Source organism: Cibotium barometz, chromosome 16, assembly GCF_041138505.1.
Source record: "Cibotium barometz isolate CiBa-2024 chromosome 16, ASM4113850v1, whole genome shotgun sequence".
Classification (NCBI taxonomy): domain Eukaryota; kingdom Viridiplantae; phylum Streptophyta; class Polypodiopsida; order Cyatheales; family Cibotiaceae; genus Cibotium; species Cibotium barometz.
In genome coordinates, this window is record NC_141061.1 from 49,029,071 (window position 1) to 49,046,350 (window position 17,280).

Consider the following 17,280-nt stretch of genomic DNA (forward strand, 5'->3'; position numbering starts at 1 on the left):
GAGGACTATGCCAACTCCCCGCCATACTTTATGTATGGTTTTTTTTTTAACTTCACTCACACAAACGAGCACGAAAATCCTATGACTTGATGAATGATGTGTAACTCAGATTTAAATGTGGTAATGAATTTGGTATTACCTTGCAATGTACTCTGAGATCTCTTGATTCCTCACATCAAATATAATCATAGGCTTGATGTTCATGCTCGTTCAAGCTCTATAAGCTATTCCTATAAACTTGAGAAAGACTCGCATATGAAGATGATGTGATATAGAAATGGTATGGGTTGCAGTGTCCACCTTCATTCAAGCACTTCAAGATGTTTACACATGAATGGAAGGACACATGTTCTTTCAAAGTACGCTGACAACGCACATGTACACGCAATCAAGAGGATAAGGGTACCCAAGCATTCTAGTTGTCACAAGAGTCTCGTGTAACTTTTAGATATCTTTACAAAACGTGATTCAATAGATCATCCCCAAATTATATGGCGGCCAAAAAAAAAAACTTTCCGAACTCCCACTTAGCGAATATCTTCTTGCATCTATCCTATGGCTTTTAAGCTGCTTTGCAAGAGCCCAGCTGTCACTCATAGTAGAGTTGCGTGTGTGTGTCTCTCTTGTTCTCTCTTTCTCGTGTCAAAGTGTGTCCACCTAGTTTGAACATCCAATTTGGACACGCCATATTTAACACTCGTGTTTCAGTTGGCCCGGATCCTTTTTCCTTCACGAGGGACTTGTTTTTCACCTACAGTCTAGAGATAGAGAGAGAACGCGTGTAATTTTACGGTTCTATCAGAACTAGGTTCTGTGTCGAGAGAGAGAGTATTATTCCACGGGGTGATTGCTGCTATTCTATATATAACTATTGCTTCTAGGTTCTTTCCCTCTCTCTCTTTCTCGTTCAGATCTTGATTGCAGCAAGAGGCTGTCGAAGGTACGTTCTTTTCTTTTGATTACTACTGTTAGAATCTCTCTCTCCCCCCCCTCCTCTCCTCTCCTCTCTCTCTCTCTCTCTCTCTCTCTCTCTCTCGCACCCACACGCTAAATGAACCAACACACACAAAATCAATGAACCAATCAGTCAACCAATTCCTTCGAGTTGCTCAGTAGAAAATTGGGTCGCCAAAGGGAGCTTTCTTATTTCTTCTTATCAATAACATTACCCACATCAGGTTCTTGTCGCACTTTGAATTGCTTCGGTACATTGCCCTACGCCACAGCTAGGCTTTCTGTTATCGCCCTGTGTCTGATGTTCTCTGCTGTTTCGTGTATTCTCTGATGCTTTTCTATGCCAACTTTAGTGTTGTATATTGAGATTCTCCTTTCTTACTCATCAGAAAGATAGAAGATCGACTTGTTTTTTTTTTTTTTGGTTGTTGTTGTTGTTGAAGCTATGGTTTTTTTACCGTTTAGAGTTTCTGCGCGAGTGGGGCAGCTAGAAAGAGCTGTCGACAATGGTGGCCAAAGGACCTGCATCGCGTGACTATGAGTGCCAACCGCTTCTAGGTACTGATACCCCATTTGCTTTTGGTCTCATCTTGTGTGTCTAGATTTGTATGCTTGCAACATCCTTTTTTCAATGCCTTCGTGTAGATCTTGCAATCTCTAGATGCAGGATTTTCGTCGATCAAGAAAATTTGTACTGAAGTAAAAGAAATGGTTAACCGTGAGAAGACAAAGAACGATTCAGAAAGCTGCCTGTTCTGTTGTCTTGATTGGGCATTGGTAGCGTAGGAATGAGATGTTCACATGACTGCAAGGGTTGACTCTTTTCATACAGCAGTTAGGAATGATCAGCATGATTCATTCGTTCACATCTTGATCATATGCAGAGTATAGGACAGTGTCAGGGGTCGCAGGCCCACTGGTGATTTTAGATAAAGTGAAGGTAAGGACCCTATCTTGTCAATTGATTTGCAACACAACACATATAACTCGATATATTTTAAAATAATTTCACAAGTGTTTTGTCTTGCTATGGATCAAAAACATCTTTTTATGGATTTAATCAAGACTGATGCTGGCTACACACATATCTTCATGGGTGGGGGCTTGGACAGGAAAGATTGCTTGTCCAAGATGGGTCTCCCAACCGACCCCAGCCGCCCACCCCTCCCTCCGTCCCTCCGTACACCCCTTCCTCCGTCCCTCCTCGAACAACCAAAAAGAAACAGAAAAAAGGACGAGGAGAAAAAAAGGCATGCCTTTTGTCCCCTTGCCATGCAACTGAGGGTTCCCAACGTGGAGGTCTGGGTTTGACCCCTGATCGCCACAGGTGGGAGCGATACGTTGAATAATGTGATGGGCTAGTCAAATTATGATTAAAGCACGCTCTTTATGTGTAACCGACTTCAGCGTTTCTTTTCACAAAGAGATGATGAGATCCAATGGCTGGATTTACAGTTCATGTCATACAAGAGTTTTTTTCCGGTTTTGGCTGATTTTATGACAGGGTCCAAAATATCAAGAAATTGTTAACTTGACATTGGCTGATGGGACAACACGCAGAGGACAAATTCTCGAGGTTGATGGTGAAAGAGCCGTTGTGCAAGTGAGTATAAAAACACTTGCATTTTGCTCCTTAGGCTCAGTAGGTTTAGTGGTAACACGCATAACTGCTTGATTTTGCAGGTGTTTGAAGGAACTGCTGGTATTGATAACAAACACACAACTATACAATTTACTGGAGAGGTCAGGCTCTGTTTTCTGTTGCAGTCTTGCTGTAATGGATGTTGGCAGTTGGTCAAAAGAGTGGTTGCTGTCCATGTTTTTCATGGGTGTGTATGATGGGAATGCAGGTCTTAAAAACACCCGTCTCTTTGGACATGCTTGGACGCATCTTCAATGGGTCAGGAAAACCGATCGATAATGGCCCTCCAATTTTACCTGAGGCTTACTTGGACATTTCAGGTTTTTAACACATAAATCCGGGGCTTTTATTTAATTAAGTTCTTACCATCTTTGAGTCCAGTCTAGTGCCTAGGACAGACAGTATTTTTCTTGAATCCTCATGCTCTACTTCATTTATGCTAAATTATTGGAATGCCATATTACAAGAACTTCTTGTACTAAGATGGAGTTTAATAGCGAGCTGTTGTGCACTACATCTATGAACACACAACGAGCAAGGGGTGGATGAAGGACACATGCAAGTTCAAAGAATGGCTGTGAGAGAGAAAGAAAGGAAGAAAGTTATACACGTCTACAAAAGGCCAAAATGACCTATGAGACCAAAAGGATTACATCATGTCCATGGAATACATAATCATGGGTACTAAATGAAAGAAAATGACAAAGCTAAAATGCTAGAGCTGATCCATGTACGAAGAGCATAGGCTCGCATATCATCCTAACATATCCCACATGGGGCGCTACAACATGGTACTCAGAGTGGTACAGCTGAGCTGGCGTGAGGGAGTCCTCTGATGGTGTAAAATGATGGCCTTGGTCCTCCTATGGTGATGCTGGCGTGGGCGGGGGCCTCCGGGTTGAGGTTGTCGACCTTTGCATAGCTCGGTGGCTCTGTCCAGTGTCACTCCTCTCGGTTGGCATCATCCTACATCAACTTGGGATCCAGGTAGGGTGGGTGGGTCTGCCCTTGAAGCTCGAGTCTCAAAGAAATCAGTGAGAGCTCTCTGCACTAGGCCTCAAGTAGGTGCTGTTGGTCTGGGCCGCAATAGTAACTCCCCATGTCTGCGAAGCTCTAGAAGGAAGAGCCCTAGGCATCTCTGATCCAAGAAGTCCATGATCTTGGAGAGTTGTCCAAACCCGTCTCGGAAGAGGTAGTGGAACCTCCCCCGTGGTCTAGTATACCGGACATCGGCATTTGTAGTGCTTCTCTGTCTCAGCCTCTGTATGGCAAAGTTGACACATCATATCCTCTAGTGCAGCCGTCCTTGGCCCATATGTGGCTGTCTCCACTCTCAACTCGTGGGATGATGTCACATGCACCATGCATTTGTCAGAGGGCAGTGGAATGTTGTAGACATAGTCACCAGGGAACGGGAACGGATATGGGAACGAGGGGCCAATCCGGAACGGGAACGGGACCCCTTGCAATCCGGAACGGGATCTGGAACGACACGTTATCATATTTCAATACACATGAGTAGACAAATATACAATTAAAAGCAGGTAAAAAGAGACAAATATACAATTGAAAGTAGACAAAAAAAGACAAGAATTTGATAGCAAACTCAATGACCTTGTTCATATTTAGAAAACCAGAAGTACAATAGCTTGTACAATGTACAGCCACATAGTGAAAGCTAGAATCTAGATAGCTAAGAACAAAGAAACCTAAAGTCCTAGGTGATATCAAATAGGTGCAAAGATGTCAGCTAGATCATCCATAGATGCATCATGCATCGATGCAGGTGGAGGTGGAGGTGGAGGTGGAGGTGGAGGGTCGTCATCATCCGACTCAGACTGTGGCTCCATATCTATGAAGCTCTCATGGTCAAAGTCACCACTAGCAACCTGGGCTAATAGTCGCAAGTTGGCTGACACGTACACAAGGTCATTTGTTCTGGTAGTGAGTAGCCGATTTCTCTTCTTCGAGGCAACATGGCTAAAAACACTCCATAGTTGCTCAATTGGAGAAGAACTTGCATTCTGACTGAGAATGCGCATTGCAAGCCGTTGTAGCTCTGGAGTACCCGATCCGTAGTTCTCCCACCAAAGAGCACCTCCCATAAGTGTCCTATCTTGCTGGGCATCTGCTGAACCAAAATTACATGTCTTTGCTCTGTACTTTCCCAAATCAATTCTAATCTTGCTTCTCATCGTAGCATTAGGCACCAATCTGGCAAGGATTTTGTCCCAGCCATTTGTGACTTCTTCATCCGATTCCTGGCCTTTGCCTTGAAACTCTGGATCAATCACAAATGCAGCTGCATGCATTGGTGAGTGATATCGGTCCCACCTTGCTTGACACAAACTTTGAAGTTCTGCCTTCTTTGTTGTGTCGGGCTCCAAAGAAAGGATACGCTCCACCATCTTGTCCATGCCCTCATAAACTTTGCCAATGCAAGGTTTTTTCCCATCCACCATACGCAGCATGTAGATAATGGGCTTCGTAATGTTGACAACATGCTCAATCTTCACCCACAAAGGAGCATCCATGATGTGGGTGTAACAAGTTGTTCCTTGTGTGCTACGGGCAGTGGGCCACGTGCTCCACTCATCACTCACTACAAGCTGCTTGAGAATGTTATGGAGTGCAACTAGCCTCTCTAGCATAATAAAATTATATGCAAAACGAGTTTCCGAATATTTTTTAAGATCCAAGTTTGGGGATCTTTTCCTAAACTCGGAGAGGCTAAATGTGTGCCGAGTGATGAATGAAACTATGTCTTTTCCCTTTGCTATGCATGGTGCTACCCATGAAAGACCATCAATGTCTTTCAGAAGATTATTCAAGCCATGTGCAATGCATGGAGTGAATGTGATGTGTGGATACCTTGCCAAAAGAAGGTCGCCTGCAGCTCGATTTGAGGCCTCCCCATCACCAATGACCTGGATCACATCTTGAGGACCCACTTGCTCAATTGCCTCTGCCCATTCCTCCACGATGACGTCGGCATACTTGCCCGTTGGAGAGGCATCATGGGAAGACACAAAAAATGTGTTCCCTCGAGAGTATGCGATGATGCCATGGATGGAGCGAGATTGGCTATCACTCCATCCATCACTAATGATGGAGACACCGTTGCGTTGCCACCCTTCCTTGACGTTTTGCATGGCTTGCTCAACAGCTTCCTTTTCCTTTGCCAAAAGCGTGGTTCGAAGGCTCTCCGAAGAAGGGGGAGTGTAGGTTGGTCCAAATTCAGCAATGAGACGAACCATTTCCCGAAAATAAGGGGACCTTGCCACATTGAAAGCGATGTGGTCATGGTAGAAGAACCTTGCAATAGCTGCATCCACGGCTTCTCGTTTGCGTGGATTCCAAGAACCCGCAAGAGTTCTTTGCGTGCCTTTGGGGGGTGGTGGTTGATGCACGGAAGAAGAGCCTACGGATGTGGAGAAGTTGCTTGAAGGAGTTGTAAAGAATGATGGGTTCGCAGCCATAGCTCTTGGAGGAGGAGCACGAAAAATCACTTCATTATGCCTAGCTTCTAGCTCTCTCTTTTTCTCAGCTGAGATTGACAAGCATGGTTGGATTTCTTGTCCCGGCTCATGGATTAGGTGACCTCGAACTCGGTTGACTCCCCCATGTTTGGTGCTGCCACAATAGCGACATTTCCACTTCCTAGCTCCTCCGCCTTGATTGGCCTCAAGAATATCCACCTCATCCCACCATGACCATGCTTCGTTCTTCTTGGCTCTCTTGGTTCCCTTAGGAGGCATTATATGAGAGAGAGAGAGAGAGAGAGAGAGAGAGAGAGAGAGAGAGAGAGATTGTACTTGGCTTTGAGAGAGAGATTGTACTTGGCTATGAGAGAGAGAAAGCTGTCTTGGTTCCCTTATGAGAGAGAGAGAGAGATTGTACAATGTACTTGGCTATGAATAATGAGAGAGAGAGATTGTACTTGGCTATGCACACTGTACTTGCAGCTGCAGTGTGCACTCTGTAGGTTTTTATAAGTTCTCAGAGAGGTACGTTTTTTTTAAAACGTTGATATTGACGTTTTTTTTTGAACGTTGCAGGGCAGCCTGGCAGGTCTTCTTTCAACGTTTAAAAAAAACGTTGCATAATCTTTTTTTTTTCCCATGTTTTTTTTTTAGGGGTCGGCGGCGGCGCTACTTGCAGGTATCCGTTTTTTTTTTAATACAAAGGGTGCCCAAAACGTTTTGGGCACCCGTAACCCAGCTTGTCCAAAAAAAAGAAAGAACGATGCGCTATTACGCTGCCGGCGGATTTGTGACGTGGAAAAAAAAACGTAAGGGGTGCCGCTTCGCGAATCATGGAAAAAAAAATTAAAAAAGCGTTCCTCCACGTTCCGCCGTTCCCTTGTTCCATTACTCCACGTTCCCCCGTTCCACACCAATGGAACGGCGTTCCCATGTGACTATGGAACTTGTAGATGAATGACAAAAATGTTGAAGCTCCAAGTGAGAGATGGAGAAAATAGCAAAATGCTGATGCACTAATCCTCAAGAAAGAGATGGATACAACCAACTTGTAGGCGAGGAGTGGACTCCGTAGGTAGAGGGTTGAATGTGCTCACCAAATGACCAATAGCGACGAGGAAAAGTGAGCTGCGCGGGGGCGGGGGGGGGGGTGTGCGGGGGACACATCTACATCCATATGAGCTGGCTGACTCCCTCCTAAACTACCTACACGACCTAAAAAATGGAGAAATAGGCATAAAAAGCCATAAAAAGGGTGGGCATCCCACATCAACGGTCCAATAAAAAAAGGTAAAAATAAGGGAAAATATGGGGGGTGCTTGAGCATGGAAAGGACACAGGTGTACACACCAAAATAGCCATCAATTGGAGATGATATATGTTAACACCCCGTCTTAGGTCTTGGGGGTGGCCCAAGGCCCAAGTAGCTGCCATGAATGCCAATAGCTGATTGAGATAATCCTTTGGTGAATAAGTCTGCATCGTTGTCTTGGATAGGACAATATTCAAGGATAATGTCTCCCTCCAAGATCTGCTCCCGCACAAAGTGGTATTGGATCTCTATATGATTGGTCCGTGCATGAAATACCGGATTCTTAGCAGTAGCCAATCAACTCTGTTTGTCACATGAGATAAGGGTAGGTTGCTGAAGTCGAAAACAGATCTCCTCAAGTAGCTGTTGCTCGCAACCAAATCACCTCACAAGTAGCGAACAATCCGCTCGATATTCCGCCTCAGTTGATGAAAGTGCCACCGTAGGCTGCTTTTTACTCGTCCATGAAATTGCTCATGATCCAAGAGTAAAGCAATACCTTGTAGTAGATTGTCGCCAGCCTAGTCGGATTTGCTCGAGCCACGGAAAGTGCCTCCCTCCATAGAAAATACCAAAATCCTTGGTACCTTGCAAGTACTGCAACATGCGGAGTGTTGCCTGCCAGTGAATGTCCAAAGGTGCCTACATGAAAGCACCGAGAGTCCCCACCACAAATGCACAATGGGGTCGTGTGTTGAGCAACCAAATCAAGGAACCAACCAATTTCTTGTACATTAGTGTACACTGTATTTGCTACTGGATCGAATCTAGGAGAGGAGAGTTTGATGCCGGGATCCATGGGGGAAGTGAATGGGTTTACAAACTGTCATCTTGAGAGCCTCTAGCAGCTCTGTAACATACTACTGTTGAGAAATGAATATGCCATCTGAGCACTGAAAAATCTCCTATCCAAGAAAGAAGTGAAGCAACCCGAGAATTGTCACTCAAATTACTTATCGAGGGCCACCTTTGTTTGAGCAATATGCGCTGTATGGCTGCGTGTGATGATCAAGTTGTCCATGTAGAGAATGATAAGAGTATACAATCCTTTATTGAGAAAGATGTAGAGATTTGGATCAGCCGCCGATTGGTTCAAACCCTTTTGTTGAAAGAAAGCATCAATCTTCTTATACCAAGCCCTGGGGGCTTGTTTCAAACCATTTTAGCTTGCAGACCATACCTGAACCCGAAATCCCGGGGAGTGTTCCACATAAACTACTTCCTTTAGCTCCTCGTTTAGGAATGCTGACTTGACATCCATCTAAAAGATGGGCCAATGAGAGTGTGTAGCAAGAGCAAGAACTGTTCGTATGGTCGCCATCCGAGCAGTCGGTGCAAAAGTATCATCAAAATACGCACTAGCTATTCTGAGAATAGCCTTTGGCCACAAGCCCGGCCTTGTGCTTATTAAGAGTCCCATCTGATTTGTACTTGGTCTTATAGACCTGTTTGATACTAATCACCTTCCGCTTTGCCGGTCTAGGAACCAAGTCCCAAGTCTGATTCCGCTCTATAGAGTCAAGCTCTGCTTCCAAGTTGGTTTGAAGATTGCCTCCCCAATATGAGTAGGTTCGGAGTCCTCCTTGATGTGTGATATTAGTGCATAATTGACGCACAGGTTCTCTTTAGGTGATGTCGTGGTACGCAACCGCTCCGATCGATGGGACCCCCTGCTAGTAGGTGAAGGCAACCATGTTACCCCTCGAGTCCCGTAATGTATGGTACAACCAATTGGGAATATGAGATCCCACAGAGAGAGAGTGTGTGTGTGTGTGAGAGAGAGAGAGAGAGAGAGAGCCTTGAGGGAGGAAGAGATAGGGTCTGTGTTAGAGAGGGAGAGAGAGTGAGGGTGAGAGTGTGTTTGTGTGTGTGTGTGTGAGAGAGAGAGAGAGAGAGAGAGAGAGAGAGAAGAGAGAGAGAGAGAGAGAGGGGCTGCCTTGAGGGGGAGAGAGTGAGAGAGAGTGTTGGGTATGAGAGATTCGAGAGGGGGAGAGAGAGTGCTGTAGCCTGTCGGCTATATCAAATAGCCCAGTCCGTGCACAAGAGAGAGAGAGGCCGGCCGCCAGTGCACAAGAGAGAGAAGACACTGTACGGCCCAGTGACCAAACCAAGACTACCCAAACGGGTAGATTCAAGATTCCAGAAACGGGCATAAACGGCCAGACTTTCCCAAACGGGCGATTCGGCAAAAACGGAGCAGTCGGTGACTCGACGAAAACAACGAAGTCGGCGAAAAAAAATCTAGAAGATCTGTATGCGCCTCGATCATGCTTTCGTACGCCTCGAACGGATAGGTGCGCGCCTCGTAACAACCCTGATCTAAACTAAGACAGAGTAAAGAACATGCCTTGGGTTATAACCCTAGTCTCGATATGCTATCACTTATGTGAAACCATCTCTAGCTATTATCTAGCCTCATAAGTGAAACTGCTAAGTGATTTATTATAAGCTTTTGCCTTCGTATACATTTTCTTTTAACATAAGAAATTAAACTTTTAATTCTAAGAAAGTAGGGCACCACTCTACAAAGACCCAAGCAATGGCCGAGAGACTCCATACAAGAGTATCTGAGAACCTCTAAGTACCTCGACAATGATGGATTTTTAGCTCTTTTATTGGTATGTTTTTAGCCACAAGGTCCCATCCCATGAAGACCAAGGCTCTATCTAAGAGCCAAAAGTAGTACTAAGATCTCACATGGTGATGGTTATCTTCTTGGGTTTTGTCAACACCCCAAGGGTCTCCTCGTAGAGCAATCCTGAAATAAGATCCGAAACCTGCAAAACAAAGCTATAAAACGTGAAGGGAGTGCAGGCCTGACTCACCACCCAGCTATGACAGCCGTGGACAAAACCCACAAGACTTGGCTGTCCCCACCGAGCCACGAGCTGAGCTAACTAGCAAGACGCACCGACTAGTCTCTACCTCATCACGTCCCATACCGCCATGGAGCTAACCTCATGGGCCTCGACACTGTTGTTGGCCTTGGCTACATGAAGCAGGTGCACGTCTACACTAGATCCAGGCTCTTGACCGCAGAGCTCTCGCATGGACTTGTCCACCTAACTGACTGACCTTGGACCCCTTTTATAGGCTGTTGGCCGGTCATCGGTCGTCCACGCTTGGACGCCCGCCCATCAGTCCATTCCTAGCCCAGCTCGCCAATCAGCCTGCCTAACTCCAAGCTACCCCAAGTCTCGAAGCTAGTCTTGTGTGCGTGCTGCACATGGTAGGTACACTTTGTGCGCATGACATACTCCCCTTCCTCTAAGAGCTCACTCTTGAGTTCAGTAAAAACTCATGGTAATCCCTCTGAAGAGTAGTCAATGTCTCCCATGTAGCGTCCTCCTTCATACGATCCTTCTACTTGATCTTGTATTCCGTGAGTAGCATATGCCGTAATCGTCTTTCACGAAATCCAAGAATCTTTTCCAGTTCGTGTGGCACAAATGTCATATCCTCGACATCTATGATTTCTTGAGGAGTAACTGATTGGTCTGTTCCACCCAGTACTTCCTTAAGTCTACTGACATGAAATACGGGATGAACTTTCACATGAGAAGGCAAGTCCAATTCATATGCAACTTGAACCAATCCGGTGTTTAACCCGAAATGGTCCACAGTATCTAGGGGATAATTTCGGAGATCGACCCGTTGGTAAAGTCTCAGAATCTTTCGGAACTCGCAAATACACCATCGTTCCTTCAGAGAACTCTCTTGGTGAACGATGTCTATTAGAATAAAATTTGTCTCTGTCTTAAGCGCTTCTAATAGATTCCTTTGTAACGTGTAACATTTCTTGCATGTCTTGCAAAAAAGTACGTGCTGCATCATGCTGAAGTCCTGAAAATCCCATGGTAATAGGTGATCTAGGTTGAACTCCGTACGTAAGCATAAAAGGACTAAAACCGCCACTCGTATGCTTAGTACTGTTGTATGCATATTCTAACATAGGAAGATAATCCTTCCATGAATCCTGTCTTTTGGAGACATATGCACGAAACATGTCCTCCAAAGTCTGATTCACCCTTTCAGTCTGGCCATCAGATTGAGGATGATTTGAGGAACTCAGATTCAAAGTTATTTACAACTTCTCAAAAACAAGCTTTTAAAAGTCACTTGTAAACTTAGAGTCCCTATCACTGACTATGTCGTGCGATAAACCGTACAGTCTAAACAATTGCTCGATAAATTGTCTTGCTAATTGCTTAGCCGTAAGAGTCTTCCGTGTAGGTAAAAATCTAGCCATCTTTGTCAAGCGGGCTACCATAACCCAAATAGAATTGTGGCCTTGACGTGTTCTTGGCAATCCGGTGATAAAATCCATGGAAATACTTTCCCACTCATTACTTGGGATTTGCAAAGGATGCAACATCCCAGCCTGTCTAAAGTGTTCAGCATTATTTACTTGACAAATCTAACACTTGAGGACATAATCTTCTAGATACTCTTTCATCTTTGGCCAATAGAAAGTGTCTCACTAAAGCTAATGTCTTGTGTACCCCACACTCCTTAAGAATCTTGGACCTAATGTCCGAGATCTGCGGTACACAAATTTTGTCATTACGGAACAGTAAACCATTCCGAATCATTCACTGGTCTCCCACAGCCTGAATCGTAGGTTGCTCAATCACCGAGTCTTGGTCAATCAATGAGCTCTCGTCCTAGATCCTCTACCAATATGGACCAAAATAACTATTAGTCTTGCAAAGCCCTCTCAATGACTGAAATAAGTCCGTGGAAATCTCAATGAACGACAAAGTATTCACCTCTCTAAACCGACTAAGCGCATTTGCTACACTATTCGTGGACCCCTTGCGATAGCATATCTCAAAATCAATATCTTGCATTAACTCTGTCCATCTGGCTTTTCGTCCTCTCAAATCATTTGCATCACACATACTTGATTGACTGATGATCAGTCAATACCACACACTTGGAGCCATATAAATAATGCCTTCAAACCTTGAGAGTGTAAATGACAGTGTAAAGCTCTTCTCAAGGGTTGACTAACGAGATTGAGTGTCGTCCAGCTTTCGACTCTCGAAAGCAACTGGTCTACCATCTTGGAATAGAGCAGCCCCAATCGTAATGTGGTGGCTGTGCCCTTGAGGAGAAGGGCAGTCTAGCTCATCTCAATCGCTCCCTCTCCCTCTCTCAGTATAATTGCATAGAGGACTCTAGTGCTAGTAGTCACAAAATTCCTCACAGCTTTTGCTTTTTCTAGTGTCTATGTAGCATATGGAGCCTGACATGATAGTACATGTATGGCTGGTGTAGAGTACATGTGTGGCTTGTGGGGCCTGACATGGTGTACATGTATGGCTCATGGAGCCTGACATGATGTAATTCTTTGGGAATAGCTATCCTGGAGATCTTTTGTATTTATATTCTAGGAAGGTTCCAGAAGGATCATGAGCCCTGGACATTTCATCGGATACAACTGAGTAGATGGGTGTTTCTTCCAGTCTAGGTGCACTCATGTGTATGCATGACTTTGATTTTATCTTTGGATGACTTGTATTGTTTGCCTGGACAATGCTTGAGATTTTTGCCTGCGTTGTCCATGGGGCCAGGACGCCTGGGCACCCTACGGACGTGTATGCGCACACCTGTTTGGGGCTAACAGGTGGTCTACATGTGTCTTGCGGGTGGTAAGTATCCCCAAAAACTCAATTTACAGCTTTATGATTTCACATGCTAATAATTATTGGTGCAGGATCACTCACTTATAAGTGACCGGACAACTTATAAGTGAGTACACATTGGGCAGGACTTAACGCGGCGGCCAAAAGTCGGGCCGTGGACAGTATTTGGGCCAACTTCTAGTAGGTGCCCTTTCTGGACCAAAAAAGCATACGTGTGGGCTATTCTCAGCAAGGAAGCCCTATTACGAGAGTAGAACTCGAGTTTTGGGGTAGGCGCTTGCTTTTTGGTGGCTGAGGGCTGGTCGACCTGTTTGGGGGCAGAGTTGGTGGATTCTCTCGCGTGAAATCTCATCCAAGTGGAAGACGGTGGCTGTCCAATCATCATGCAAGCTTTTGTTAATGTTGGCAAGCTGTAAACAGCCAAATAGAGGCTGGTTGACTGTTCTTGACTGTTTGGGCGTGTTCTCTTCCGTATAAACCTATCCAGGGAAAACACAGAGGCTGGTCGACTGTCCGGGAGGCCAAAAGGTTGGTCGTTTTTGAGGTACAAGCTGGTATCTACTGATTGGTGGCCTTCTGGAGCATAGACTACTATTGTATGACCTGTTTTAGGGTTTTTGAGGGCTGGTTGACTATTGTCAGCCCATCTTTTGGCCCCTAGTGTGGTGTATTGTGCAGTGTTGTTATCATCTTTATATCTGGCATGCGTATGTATTTATTCAGATTTCATGATTGTTAAGATTTTCCTTGTGCAGTTGCCCTTCTGTTTACACTAGTCGGGGAGGCGATCCTTGTCGATCGTGTATACATGCTGAATATAAGTGATAGTCTGAGAGAGAGAGAGAGAGAGAGAGAGAGAGAGAGAGAGAGAGAGAGAGAGAGAAAATTATAAATGAATGAATGAACTGCCTGATGGAACTGATCTCTGATTGAATATGTATATATGGTGCTGAGGTATAGGTCAGCCATTACCAGCAGCAGTCGGCCTATTCTCAGCAGTCGGCCTATTCTGTGGACAAATAATCATGCTAAAATTCCTTCTATTGTTGTGCTTGACTTAGTGCTGTCGACACTTTCTGTTATGCCTTTTGCCCTTGGCTACCTGTTGCTTGGGCAACCTTGCTGGTTGCCGACAAGGTGCCAAGTCCTCCTATGGTGTGTATGGTGATCATAGTAACAAAAAAACCTGTTTCTAGCTTTCGAAACGGTTTTTAAAAACCTTGAAACCTCTCCAGTACGGTAGTTTTACCCAAATTTTAGGTTTCGTCACACCCACCTCCCTTCCCCGCAGCCGGTTTTTCTGGGATTTTTTTATTTTTGTTTTTCCTCCATATCCTCCTGATCACGCGTCACCAGCCTGGACATTTCCCAGTCTGAAAGGAGTCTGGTGGACTCCAGGATGTTTAAATATTTGGAAAGTACAAACTTTGGGAATGGGGGATTATCCTAGAATACAAAGGACCACACTCCTAAAATTTAGGAGAGTTGCTATTTGCTATTTTTGGCCCGACTCTGATGGAAATTTTGTTCACATCATTACATCTGGAATTGAGCAGATACCAAGAGTTAGCAAAGTGCCTATGACAGAATGTCTACCAGTTGGGATATTTTTAGAGGTAAAGATTATGGAAGGACCCATCTCTTAGATTGGGACATGTGGCAAGAAAGTGGACCAAAGTGAGACAAGTGGCCTGACACTTGTTAGAAAAAGGGATCAAAGTGAGACAAGTGGCCTCACACTTGTCACTTCAGCTATTGTGTGGCTCTCCACTTGTCATCGTAGCCTTCTCTTGCCATTTTAGCTCATGGGAGGCCCAAATCTATAAATTGGAGCTCTCTCTCTTCATTAATGGAGGCTCTCTTGCTGCACACTAGCCTCTACCACCGTTGAAGGCTTCCCTAATGATGGCTACTCTCTTTCTCTCTCTCTTGAAGGCTGTCCATGAAGAATACCGGCTGTTGGGGACTGTTTTGGAGGCTTCCATCGCGAAGAAATACTGAAGGCAAGGGTATTTAATCATTTATTATGATGTCTAGCCATTGTACTTGTTGCACCAGCATTTGTACTTGCTGTACCTACTGTACCAGCCATCGTACTTGCTGTACCAGCCATTGTATTTGCTGTACCAGCCATCGTATCGACTGTACCAGCCATTGTACCTGATGTACTAGTCACTGTACTTGCTGTACTAGCATTTGTACTTGTTGTATCTGTTGTACCAGCCACCGTACCGATTGTACCAGCCATTGTACCGACTGTACCGGCTGAATGGAGAGTTGTACTTGCTGTACCCTTTCTATTGCATGAAGACCCGTGGTTTTTGGGGAAGAATCAGTACCCACACGGAGGTATATGGATTATATTGTTGGCTCGGCATTTCTACAGCCTATGTTCCGACTTGGTTGCCTCGTGTTGGGCTGTGTTATGGCATTTGTATATGGATAATCCGGCATCTCCCGTGGGGAGAGTAAGGCCCTCAAAGCTTGTACATGATATTATTCTCCTTGGGTAATAAAATACTCCAAGGAGAGGGGTCGGCCCATTCCGGCCTCTATGCGGTGTCACACGTGCAAGCTCCATTTTCAGCATTTGTGGATGTTTTGTCCAGCTTTATGTTTTATGCAAAGTGATGATGGATATGTGTTAAGGCTGTGGCCATGTTTAAATGTTTTAATATGCATTGATGGTATCAACAAGTGTGTCAAAGGCCCTAGTCCCCCGGGCACCCACCGCGAGTTTCATTGGTATCAGAGCATAGGCTTTCTTGGAAGCGGAGGTTTCCTTCTATCAATAAGGAAGAGAAAAGATCTCAAGTGGGGACCACACTTACCATCATTGCTGTTAAGCATGGCCAACCGCTTCATAGCTTATGAAGCAAGAGCATGAGCAGTAGACAGCTTGTTGATCTAAGGATTTATGAATTCACAAAATTTATCTTGGAAGTATGGAGTTGGCTTTATATGCACACATTTAGCACTCTTTCCATATGGATATTGTGGATTATATTATCAAGCTTACAGGCAAGCTATATGGAGGTATATCTCAGGATATCTTAAGGATATGGTGATGAGATATTTTTTTTGGCTTCATGACCAACCTGGCAAAGAAAAGCTAAGTATACTTTGAGTTTGCAAAGTTGGTGCTTTTGCTATTTACTATGAAGTGTTTTTGATGTTCACTAACCCTTGTATAGCCATGCAAGGAGAAAGGTGTTGTGGTTTGCCTTGAGATGGTTTCAGGGAAACATTGTTTATGGCTCCCTTTAATGGGATGAATTCTTTTCATGGCTCCCTTTATTGGGATGGATTATATCTTTGGAGATTTCTTTCTTGGACGAGATTTATATAGATATTGGGCTTCACAAGCAATTTCTATGGACGAATGTGTCCGAGTTTATAGAGAAGAAATCTTTGGATATCTCATGGATATGATGCTTTTATGGATAAAGTCCACCTCTACTCCAAGGTGTGTGGTTAGCACGGAGTATGTGGTAAAAGGTATGGCATACAGGTCTATGGATTCTTGGACTTCTTTTCTAGGGATTTGAATTCATCCTCAGGTTTATGGATTATGTTTATGACTCCCTTTTACTGGGATGGATTATTCTTTATGGCTCCCTTTATTTGGGATGCATTGGACTTATGAAACTCATGATTCATATACCTTGTGTAGTGTTCTCTTGTCCTACGTGCTCTCTTGAAGATTGTTTCTACCATGTGAGGGTGGAACAATAGAGAGCAGATGGAAGGGAACATGGGCACTTCAAAGGGTAGTGACAAGCACAACATACCTTGTGTAGTGTTCTCTTGTCCTACGTGCTCTCTTGAAGATTGTTTCTACCATGTGAGGGTGGATATACCCTGTGTAGTGTTCTCTTGTCCTACGTGCTCTCTTGAAGATTGTTTCTACCATGTGAGGGTGGAACCATAGAGAGCAGATGGAAGGGAACATGGGCACTTCAAAGGGTAGTGACAAGCACAACATACCCTGTGTAGTGTTCTCTTGTCCTACGTGCTGTCTTGAAGATTGTTTCTACCATGTGAGGGTGGAACAATAGAGAGCAGATGGAAGGGAACATGGGCACTTGAGAGGGTAGTGTGAGTTGGTGGCCGAAATGCCTATAAACTATGTGTAGCAGAAATGCTTATGGAACACCAGGTTATCTATGCTTGCGAGTGATTGTTTTATCTTGTTACTTGAGCCCACCTCTATGCCAAGGATCATGTTGACCGATGTCTTGT

At 44.6% G+C, this 17,280-nt stretch overlaps 1 protein-coding gene across 1 annotated transcript in view; it reads left to right on the forward strand.

The window, feature by feature from the left end:
* The first annotated feature begins 803 nt into the window (after nucleotides 1-803).
* LOC147630696 (V-type proton ATPase subunit B 2) overlaps nucleotides 804-17,280 on the forward strand; it is a 41,655-nt gene continuing 25,178 nt past the window's right edge. The window contains exons 1-6 of the mRNA XM_086810657.1: nucleotides 804-940; nucleotides 1,420-1,512; nucleotides 1,839-1,894; nucleotides 2,459-2,557; nucleotides 2,638-2,697; nucleotides 2,805-2,916. Of these exons, the coding sequence (XP_086666783.1) occupies nucleotides 1,461-1,512; nucleotides 1,839-1,894; nucleotides 2,459-2,557; nucleotides 2,638-2,697; nucleotides 2,805-2,916 (379 nt within the window). The 5' untranslated portion in view covers nucleotides 804-940; nucleotides 1,420-1,460. The remainder of the gene's footprint in view (nucleotides 941-1,419; nucleotides 1,513-1,838; nucleotides 1,895-2,458; nucleotides 2,558-2,637; nucleotides 2,698-2,804; nucleotides 2,917-17,280) is intronic.